Source organism: Ornithorhynchus anatinus, chromosome 20 (assembly GCF_004115215.2).
Source record: "Ornithorhynchus anatinus isolate Pmale09 chromosome 20, mOrnAna1.pri.v4, whole genome shotgun sequence".
NCBI classification, from domain to species: domain Eukaryota; kingdom Metazoa; phylum Chordata; class Mammalia; order Monotremata; family Ornithorhynchidae; genus Ornithorhynchus; species Ornithorhynchus anatinus.
In genome coordinates this window covers 18,771,375-18,782,411 of record NC_041747.1, presented here as the reverse complement: position 1 = coordinate 18,782,411, position 11,037 = coordinate 18,771,375, and the positions used below count along the sequence as shown (strand labels likewise).

General features: G+C 48.6%; 1 protein-coding gene across 1 annotated transcript in view; it reads left to right on the top strand.

The window, feature by feature from the left end:
- The first annotated feature begins 556 nt into the window (after nt 1-556).
- Nucleotides 557-11,037, top strand: part of DDX10 (DEAD-box helicase 10) — a 116,596-nt gene continuing 106,115 nt past the window's right edge. The window contains exons 1-6 of the mRNA XM_029048537.2: nt 557-748; nt 7,077-7,137; nt 7,468-7,598; nt 7,886-8,044; nt 9,361-9,481; nt 10,052-10,241. Coding sequence (XP_028904370.1) covers nt 572-748; nt 7,077-7,137; nt 7,468-7,598; nt 7,886-8,044; nt 9,361-9,481; nt 10,052-10,241 — 839 coding nt within the window. The 5' untranslated portion in view covers nt 557-571. The remainder of the gene's footprint in view (nt 749-7,076; nt 7,138-7,467; nt 7,599-7,885; nt 8,045-9,360; nt 9,482-10,051; nt 10,242-11,037) is intronic.

The following is an 11,037-nucleotide window of genomic DNA, read 5'->3' as shown; positions in this document are numbered from 1 at the left end:
TGAGTGAGTGAATGAGTGAGTGAGTGAATGAGTGAGTGAATGAATGAATGAGTGAGTGAGTGAATGAGTGAGTGAGTGAATGAGTGAGTGAGTGAGTGAATGAGTGAATGAATGAATGAGTGAGTGAATGAGTGAATGAGTGAGTGAGTGAATGAGTGAATGAATGAATGAGTGAATGAATGAATGAATGAATGAACGAATGAATGAATGAATGGCAATCAAACAGAGCCAGGGGCCTGTAGAGAAGGAGGCGCGCATGCGCGTATTGAAGGAGCCGGCCGTGCTTGGGGGCGGAGCCTCCCTCTCTCGGGCGACCCCGACTCTCCATGACGTCATCTCCGCGCGCCCACCCGGTCCGCCCCGTGGGCGGGGGGGGAGCCGAGGCGACTCGGGGCCGCGCGTGCGCAGATAGGAGGAGGGACGCCAAAGGGCTGGTTCTGTCCTCCTTTGACGTCATCGTCGCGCGTGCGCAGATAGGCGGGGTGAAGCCGAAAGGCCGGTCCTGCCCTCTTTGACGTCATCTCCGCGCGCCCGCGTGGGGTGGGGAAGAAGGCCGTTGGCGGCGGCGGCCATGGCCCAGGCTCCGGCCCCGCGGGGCCGCCACGACCCGGTGCGCAGCTTCGACCGGTGGAAGAAGAAGCACCGCCGCAAGCAGAACAAGCTGAAGCAGCTGAGGAAGGAGCTGAGGAAGCCCGAGTGGCAAGTGGAGCGGGAGGCCATCGGCCGGCTGGTGGAGGACTACGGCAAGGTCTGCACGGGGACCCGCCCAGCGATAGCAGCAAAACCCTCAGCATCGGCGGCTTTGCTAAGCGCTTAATGATAATAATAATAATCATGTTGGTATTTGTTAAGCGCTGACGAGGTGCACAGCCCTGTTCTAAGCGCTGGGGTCGATCCAAGCTCATCAGCTGGTCCCGCGTGGGGCTCCCAGCCTTCATCCCCGTTTTGCAGATGAGGGGACTGAGGCCCAGAGAATAAGAATAATAATAATGTTGGTATTAAGCGCTTACTAGGTGCAGAGCGCTGTTTTAAGCGCTGGGGGAGATGCAGGGTCATCAGCCGGTCCCACGTGGGGCTTCCAGCCTTCATCCCCATTTTGCAGATGAGGGGACTGAGGCCCAGAGAATAAGAATACTGTTGGTATTTAAGCGCTGACTAGGTGCAGAGCGCTGTTCTAAGCGCTGGGGGAGATCCAGGGTCATCAGGTGGTCCCACGTGGGGCTCCCAGCCTTCATCCCCATTTTGCAGATGAGGGGACTGAGCCCCAGAGAATAAGAATAATAATGTTGGTATTTGTTAAGCGCTTACTACGTGCACAGCACTGTTCTAAGCGCTGGGGGAGACCCAGGGTCATCAGGTGGTCCCACGTGGGGCTCCCAGCCTTCATCCCCATTTTGCAGATGAGGGGACTGAGACCTAGAGAATAATAATAATGTTGGTATTTGTTAAGCGCTTACTATGTGCAGAGCACTGTTCTAAGCGCTGGGGTAGATACAGAGTAATCAGGTTGTCCCACGTGAGGCTCACAGTTAATCCCCATTTTCCAGACGGAGAGACCAGGAAAGCAGGAGGCTCTGCAATTTTATTTATTTGGGTTGGTATTTAAGCGCCGACTATGTGCAGAGCACTGTTGTAAACGCTGGGAGAGATACAGGGTCATCAGGTGGGGCTCACAGTTTTAATCCCCATTTTACAGATGAGGGAACTGAGGCCCAGAGAAGTGAAGGGACTTGCCCGACGCCACACAGCTGGCAAGCGGCAGAGCTGGGATTAGAACCCATGACCTTTGACTCCCAGGCCCGGGCTCTTTCCACCGAGCCACGCTGCCTTGACTCCGTTGAGCTTGATGATGTTTTGTTGTGTTTTGCTCTGTTGTCTGTCTCCCCCGTTTAATAATGTTGGTATTTGTTAAGCGCTTACTACGTGCCGAGCACTGTTGTAAGCGCCGCAGGAGATACAGGGTAATCGGGTCGCCCCACGTGAGGCTCACAGTTCATCCCCATTTTCCAGATGAGGTAACTGAGGCCCAGAGAAGTGAAGGGACTCGCCCACAGTCACCCAGCTGACAAGTGGCGGAGCGGGGAGTCGAACCCATGACCTCTGACTCCGAAGCCCGGGCTCTTCCCACCGAGCCCCGCCGCTTCTCCTCGATCCCGTCGATCCCGATGACGTTCTGTGGTGTTTGCTCCGCCGTCCGGCTCCCCCGTGTAGACCGTGAGCCCGTCGTTGGGCAGGGATTGCTTCCCTCTGGTGCCCGATTGGCCGTTCCGAGGGCTTCGGACGGTGCTCGGCACGTAATGGGCGCTCAGTAAATACCGCTGAATGAAAGAAGCGGCTTTGGCTTCGCCGACCGGCCTCTCGCGGTTCTCCTCTTCTCTCTCTCCTGGCCGTCTCCGTCGCGGACTCCTCCTCCCCAGCCCATTCCCCGACTGTCGCGCTTCCTCACGGTTCGGTTCTTCAGTCCTCTGTCTACGCTCATCTCCCTTGGAGGATTTATCCGCTCCCTCGGCTTCAGCTCCCGTCTCCGTGCGGATGATTCCCAAATCTACCTCTTCTGCCCCGTTTTCTCCCCGTGAGGCCTCCCTGCCGGGGCTTAATCCCTCATTTCTTCACCCTGCTCACCTGTGCGCTCTGGTGCGTGTGACCTTTAAGCCGTTTGATATTCACCCCACCTGCAGCCCCACAGCACTCACGATCATGCTTCGAGAGAAGCGGCGTGGCTCCGTGGAAAGAGCCCCGGCTCGGGAGGCAGAGGGCGAGGGTTCTAATCCCGGCTCCGCCGCTCCTCCGCTGTGGGACGATGGGCAAGCCGCTTCCCTTCTCTCTGTGCCTCAGTTACCTCCTCAAATGGGGGTTGAAGATTGCGAGCCCACGCGGGACAACCTTATATCATAATGTTGGCATCTGTTAAGCACTTAGTATGTGCAGAGCGCTGGGGGGATACAAGGTGATCAGGTTGGCCCTCATGGGGCTCACAGTCTTCATCCCCATTTTACAGATGAGGGAACTGAGAAGTGACTTGCCCAAAGTCACACAGCTGACAAGTGGCGGAGTGGGGATTTGAACCCATGACCTCTGACTCCCAAGCCCGGGCTCTTTCCGCTGAGCCACACTGCTTCTCACACTGCTTATATCTACCCCAGCACTTAGAACAGTGCCCGGCACAGAGTAAGCGCCTAGCACATACCATTATTATTATTATTATTATACCTTTAGATTCCAGCATTTCCCCCATCTGTAACTTATTTTAATATCTGTCCCCTCCTCTAGCTCAAAGGCCCTTCTGAGCAGTGATCATGTCTACCAATTGGGTTGTATTTTTTAGTCTTTCAGACAATAATAATAATAATGATGTGGGTATTTGTTAAGCACTTACTATGTGCACAGCACTCTTCTGAGCGCTGGGGGAGATTCAGGGTGATCGGGTCGTCCCACGTGAGGCTCACCGTTAATCCCCATTTTACAGATGAGGTGACTGAGGCCCAGAGAAGTGAAGTGACTCGCCCCCAGTCACACAGCTGACGAGTGGCAGAGCCGGGAGTCGAACCCATGACCTCTGACTCCCAAGCCCGGGCTCTTTCCACTGAGCCACGCTGCTCTGTACGCAGTTAAGCACACATTAAATACTATCGATTGAACACAGGCAGGGAGAATTATGAGGAGGACACAGTAAGGTGAAGCTGAGTGGAAAGGTAGGCTGGGAGATTTAGGGCCCATCAGAATAATAATAATAATTATTTGTTAAGCACTTACTATATTCCGGGCACTCTTCTAAGCGTTGGGATAGTTACAGGCACATCGGGTTGGACCCAGTCCCTGTCCCACAGGAGGCTCGCGGTCTCAATCCCCGTTTTACGGAGGAGGTAACTGAGGCCCAGGGAAGTGACTTGCCTAAGAAATCCATGTCAGTCAAGCAGTTGTATTTATTGAGCGCCGACTGGGTGCAGAGCGCTGTACTAAGCGTTTGGGAGAGAATAATACAGCATCAAACACGGTCCTTGCCCAGAACGAGGCGAGAGTCCCGAGGACGAGCGCTCTGCCCTTTTTCCCGCCTCTGATCTCTTCCTCGTGCTTTCTCCTGTCAAGCGTTCCCTCTCCCTTTCAGACTGCCGGACCGTAACCGTCTTGGACGCCCTCTGGGAATCTCACTTCCTCCAAGGGGGCCTTCCTCCATTTCATTTTCTTCTCCCCCGCTCATCTCCTAGCCTGCGAGCTCGTTTTGGGCAGGGATTGCCCCTCTCTCTCGTCGTCTTGTACTTCCTCTGCCCACACAGCGTTCAATAAATACGATTAAATGAATCTCCCCCATCAGTCAAATCAGCGGTATCTACTGCGTGCTTACCAATACGGATAATTTCATTCCGTCGTATTTATCAAGCGCTTACTGTGTGCAGAGCGGTGTACTAAGCGCTTGGGAGAGGACAGTACAGTCGGTTTTATGATCCTTGGTCTCAAGGAGCGTACAGTCTGCCATGTCATAACTTATTTATTCACATAGCTATCTTTTCTTCGTAATGATAGTCCCTTTTTTCTGGTCTATTGTGTTAGTCGAGAGACTCCTCGAAGGCAGGAGCCAGCTGTGGGCAGAGCTGGTCCCTCTCTATTGTGCTTTCCCAAGGGCTTAGGACAGTGCTCTGCACAGAGTAAGCGCTTAATAAAGACGACTGAATTTATCTGTATCGGGTTCTGCCAAGTGCTTAAACAGAAGAGCAGCAAAACAGAAACCCGACGGCGTTGGGGATTGCAGATTTCCCCCCCCCCCCCCCCCCCAAAAAAGAAAATTCATGTCACTGGAAAGGCCAGTAAGCGTCTCAGGGCAGGGGTGAACGTGGTGGGACTGGAAGCCCCTCACCGGGGTCCACAAGGGCGGGAAGCCTCTGGCACCTCTCGAAGGACTGGATTCAGCGGCAGGTCGCAGTCCACCATAAATGGTGAAGCCCGGGTGCGCCAGCCAACCGGCCAGTGAAGACCAGTCACGGTCTGGCCACCCCGATTGATAACAGTGGCAATTAACACTAATAAGATGTCCTTGGCCGGCTGCTTTTCAGTCCAGTCTTTCTGTTAATCGAGCCAGTCTCATGTAAGTGTGATTTGCGAAATTACTTTTCCTCGAAGAATGCCATTATTTCCTTTTAATTGACACCATTTTAAGACTGGCCGAGACCCAATTAAAACTTCATAAATCACCGACTGGTGATGGGTAGCATTTTGGAGCTAGCAGCATCCTCACCGTGAGCCTGGACACCGGAGGAATACTGGATCCGATTCCCAGGCGTGGAGTTCTCTGAGCAAAATGGGTTATTGAACTGATTGGGAAAAGTTATCCACTTGATTTGATTTTTTTTTTTTTAATAACAATGTAGCCAGGACTGAAAGATTTATGGATATCATCCTTGAGTCTCAGATATACTGTCATTTTTTAAAAAATTCAGATCAAGTTTTTAAATGCACTCGGACAGAGTTTTGCCTGGCAGATTTCTGCCCAGCAGTTTTTAAAGTGAGATGGACTATCCTGTTGATCGTTTTTTTAAAAAATGTATCAACGGTGAAAAATGACACTCACATTTTTGGGGCGATTTCTGGGAGAGAACTCGGTAGAACAGAACTGGAATTTAAGTTGTCAGGAACTCAGCACAAGAGCCGGTGACTGCAGGAGAGTTTACAAGTCGGCCTCAAGTTGAATCTGTTGAATTTTTTTCCCGCGGGTGGTGCCGTGTAGTTTGAGAAACTTGTGGAAATTCTTGGACCTCTTTGGTTCTTCAGGAATTACCCCTCAGGGAAGCAGCGTGGCTCAGTGGAAAGAGCCCGGGTTTGGGTGTCAGAGGTCATGGGTTCAAATCCCGGCTCTGCCACTTGTCAGCTGTGTGACTGTGGGCAAGTCACTTCACTTCTCTGTGCCTCACTTACCTCATCTGTCAAATGGGGATTAAGACTGTGAACCTCACGTGGGACGACCTGATTACCCTGTATCTACCCCAGCGCTTAGAACGGTGCTCGGCACATAGTAAGCGCTTAACAAATGCCAACAGTATTATTATCCCTCCTGGTAGGACTGGGAACTTTAAAATCCTAATAATCTGTGCAGCCGGGGAAATGAGTACAGGTACAGCCCAGGCTACTGACATCCCACAGTTCTACAAGTTGGGGAGGGCCTCTGGTCCCTTTGGGTGCATAATTTATATTAATTCATCTTCTTCTCACCTCTGTTTTCCCAACCCCGATTAAATGGACAAGGACCGTCTGTTGCCGGGATTGGTATCTCGACACCAAAGCCCCTCGTGAGCTTTTTGTTAGCCAGAGAATAAGCCGTTTCCTAGCTTATTTAAGCTCTTGAAATTCTTCTGGCGTGGACCGTTTTATGTTTATGGCCGGATGCTTCACCCAAAGTGGACGAATGATTCCCAAGGAGCAGCTTATCCATTAGCAAGTTCTGTCCTAAAAAGTAATAATAAAAATGCCTTTCGGCGTGGGCTTCTTTCCACTGCGTCCCAGAGATCTAAGTGATTAATGTGGAGGCGGAAATGGCTAGATTTGAGCACGGTGAATTACAACAGCTCCCACAAGATTTAAGGCCGTGGGAGGGGCGAGACACCCACAGCCGAGCAAGAAGATAGATGAGCTGGGGAATAGAGGCCAGATATTGGCCAAGTTGCTTTAGTTGTTATTGCAGTATCTCTCATTGAGGTTCAGCAGTGGGTATTAAGTCGTCCGTGGACAGAACGTGACAAAATCACCGCCCAGAAGATCTTTCGGTGACCCAGAAGAAGGAATTAAGAGCAACTGGGGCGGTGGTGTGGTCCAGTCATTTATGAAGCGACGCATTCCACTGTTTTTTTTTTTTTCTGATGGTTAAATGAGCAGATCTATGATTCCATTTATCAGTTTTGAAAACAAAACGCACTTGGCAGCATCCTGATTTTCAATGCACCGTGTGTGTCTATTTCACTAACTGTTAATTGGTCTGAGTACGTACTATTTGAGTTGATTATCCTGCAGATATCCTAATGAAGGAGAATCGAGGGCGGCGGCCCACGGTGGAATATTTTCTGTGCTGACTCAGCACTCTTTCTTTTCAGATAAATGCCGATGAAATCCTACGGTTTTCTGATTTCCCCTTGTCTAAGAAGACACTGAAAGGTAAGTGCAGTAGAGGCCAACCCAGTGTGTTATCTTTGCTAATAGAAAGGCGGCGAGGTAGCTTGAAGAAACCAAATCCATTGGTAATCTGAAATGTCCTTTAAGACAGAAATTCCAGTCTCTCACTGGATTTAAATTTCATCTGTTCTACCGGCTCCTCCAATCTGGAGGGAGTTAGAGAATAGAAAGGAAGAAATCAAGAAGCTTCTTGAATAATCGTGGTTTTGCAGTGTCTCGACTGAAGAAGATGGGAATGTTTCTCCTCTCCCGAGCTTTTCTTCACCGCTAAAGTATGATACTTTCCAAAGACAGTTTTCTGACACATTTTAGGTCTGCAAGAAGCACAGTATCGCATGGTGACCGAGATTCAGAAGCAGACCATTGGCCTGGCGTTGCAAGGGAAAGATGTGCTCGGAGCCGCGAAGACGGGATCCGGCAAAACGTTGGCCTTCCTCGTTCCGGTAAGCATTTTCCCTGTAAGCGCTGGGAAACAGTACACAGGTGGGAATAGGACACGGTCCCTCTTCCTTGGGGCTCACAATCTCAAAATGAGCACTGCTATCTTCACACTTAAATGTTCGCCGAGCGGGGAACCAGAGAGTCCTCCGGACAATAATGCTCATCCTGACTTGATCCGAATAAAAGCAGAAAGCGTGGTGTTATGTAGTGTTGACGACTGCATTTTACTTTCCTTAAATTGATTCCGGATGTGCTCACTTGTAAAATGACTCTGTTATAAATTTGTTAGGTTCTGGAAAGCTTGTATCGCCAACAGTGGACCTCTATGGACGGACTCGGTGTTCTTATCATATCACCTACCAGAGAGCTGGCCTACCAAACGTTTGAGGTTTTGCGCAAAGTGGGAAAGAACCACGAATTCTCAGCCGGTCTTATCATTGGCGGAAAGGTTTGTTCTTTTCTTCAGTTTTCTCTCCCACGTTCTCCGAGTATGAGACGATCAAATAAATCATAATTGGAGAAGTATTTTGGCTAAGAAAAGATCACTGGATGTGAGACAAGTAGTTTTTCATGTGTGTGCTTTGAAGTCCTGCATTTTTGAAGGTTTTTTTTTTCCTTCATCTTATAACCAACCCATTCAGATCTCATGCCATATATCCGAATTAAATCATCCGGAAAGCACTTCCGTAGGAATACCAGTTTTTAAGGGGAGGAAAAAGAAAGGGAAAGCAGGCAGAAATTGTAGCAAGAAGCTGCCGGCCTTACTATTTCTTTCCCCGTTTCCTTCTTGAGAGGTCTCATTTTTGTTGGCTTGGTGTTCAGAAACCCCGGTCTGAATCGGAGGACGGCAGCATGAGGAGGAGTTTGATCTCTGAGCAGTTGGATTAACTTTTTTCTTTCCCTCAGAAGGAGAAGCTCCCAGAAAAGTGGCTGACAGGACTGTATTACTGCTGAAGTGGGGAATAACATCAGGGCTTGAGGAATTAAATAACTTTCCACTCCTGTAGTGCTGGCGAGGAGCTGGGGCATTTTGGCTTGGCACTGTCTCTTAACCTTGTCCTGGAGGAAGATGGGGATCGGGGTTTATTTTTTTTAAATGGTATTTAAGCACTAAATGTGTTCCAGGCATTGTTCTAAGCACTGGGGTAGACACAAGGTTGGGCACAGCCCAAGCCCCACATGGGGCTCTGGGTCTTAATCCCCATTTTTAAAATGAGGTAACTGAGGCACAGAGAAGTGAAGGGACTTGCCCAGGGTCCCTCAGCAGACGGGTGGCCGAGCCGGGATTAACATCCGAGTCCTTCTGACTCCCACGCCTGGGCTCAACCCTCTAGGCTACGCTGCTTCTCCTGAAAACAAGATTCTTTAGCTGGTGCTATCTCAGTACTGGTGTGACTGTTGTGTCCATTTGATTATAAGCCTTTGTGCGTGGAATCGTGTTTGTTTTTTGTTCTTGGGGGGTTTTTTTTTGGCTCCCAACTGCCTAGTTCAATGCTCTGCCTGCAGTCGAATCGGTCGATACCGTTGACCGATGTCTTAACCGTCGGGAGTTCAGACTACAGGTGAATCCTAAAGTGTTCAAACTGGGGATGCGATAGTATCGCAGAGACCGCGAAGGAAGGCGAGGAATTAGTTTACGCCTATTAGAGAATCCAAACTGCAGTGATAAAATTTCACCTACAGGTAGCAGGTATCGGGTCTCCTTAGCCTCTAGGAAACTCAGGGGTCGTGTGCGTGTAATCAGAAGAAAACTCTTGTTTTTAGGATCTGAAGCAAGAATCTGAGAGAATCAATCAAATAAACATACTTATCTGCACCCCGGGTCGGCTTCTACAGCACATGGATGAAACGACGTATTTTCATGCCTCTAATCTTCAGATGTTGGGTGAGTCTGATAAAGAATTAATTGAGGAGAATCTGAAAGTCCTAGGCTATGCTTGACTGGTCTGAAACGCTGTCAAGAAGCGGGGTTGCCTAGGAGGGACCTCGAAGTCAGAGGACCTGCATTCTAATCCTGGCTCTGCCACTTGTCTGTTCTGTGACCTTGGATAAGTCAGTCCATTTCTCTTTGCCTTCGTTTCCTCCTCTGTAAAATGGAGGTTAAATATCCGTTCCTCTTAGTGTTGGAATATAGTAAATACTTGATAAATATTATCACCCCAATTTTTTTAAACTGTAGAAATGCTTCCATGGTTCAGATTCGGCAATTTCAGAAAACAAACCTCAGTTTTTTCATGAACAGTGTTTTTCCTTAGGGCGTGATTAGACTTTTTCCAGAGTAAATGCCTGAGCGATGTAATCCATGGAAGACATTTATAGGAGAGAAGGTTTTTTAATTTAAAATGAAAGGGTTTTTTTGTTAAATCTCCAAATTAAGTCTTCTCTATTGTCTTTGGTGATAGAAATAAAAAAACGTTAGTCTTAGATGAGTGATAATGTTCTTTTCCTCCCCTAGTTCTTGATGAAGCTGATAGAATCCTGGATATGGGCTTTGCTGATACAATGAACGCGATTATAGAAAACCTCCCGAGAAAGCGCCAGACTTTGCTGTTTTCAGCAACACAGACCAAATCCGTGAAGGACCTTGCCCGTTTGAGTTTGAAAGATCCTGAATATGTTTGGGTTCACGAAAAGGCAAAATTCAGGTAGGTACTGGCTCTTCAAGTAAAAGTAAATTTGATCTGTCCAGCTTCATCTAGAAATCTTCGTTTCAACCTAGGTCGTTTACATATTTCATCATGATTCGTGTCCAGAGATCTTATATTTTGCCCTCTATTTTTATTTGCTAGGTGAGGGCATGGTGTAGTCTAAAATTAGTTTTTTGAATCCTTTTTTTTGGATGAAAGCTACTCATCTGCCTGTATTGTGGCACCATGCCGTCAGATTTCCTTTTGATTTCAAAATAGGGCAAGAATTTAAGGTATCTGTGTGTAGTGGACATGAGATGAGCCACAGAAAGTTATTGATTGGGAAGGAAATGAGAATGTCCAAGAACTCTCTTGACTCCAGGCTCACCTTAATAACTCTGCAGTGAAGGGAGAATAAAAATAAATGGAGAAAGCTGCGGCCGCCTCTGCTCTTGACGGTAATCAATCAGTCAGTGGTCTTTACTGAGCGCTTAACTGTGTGCGGAACACTGTTCTAAGCACTTGGGAGAGTACAATATAACCGACACATTCCCAGCTCACAATGAGCTTTAATCTAGAAGGGGTAATCTTAACCCAGAAAGTTAATTTCTTAATAGAACCGAAGCTTACAAATGGATTAGCCTAGTCTGATGTATCCAGACTGTAAGCTCGCTGTGGGCGGGGAATGTGTCTGTTTATGGTTATATTATACTCTCCCAAGCATTTAATTCGGTGTTCTGCACACTGTAAGAGCTCAATAAACACCATTACTGACTAAAATTGGCAGAGGCACAGGTATTTCAACTATCGATGA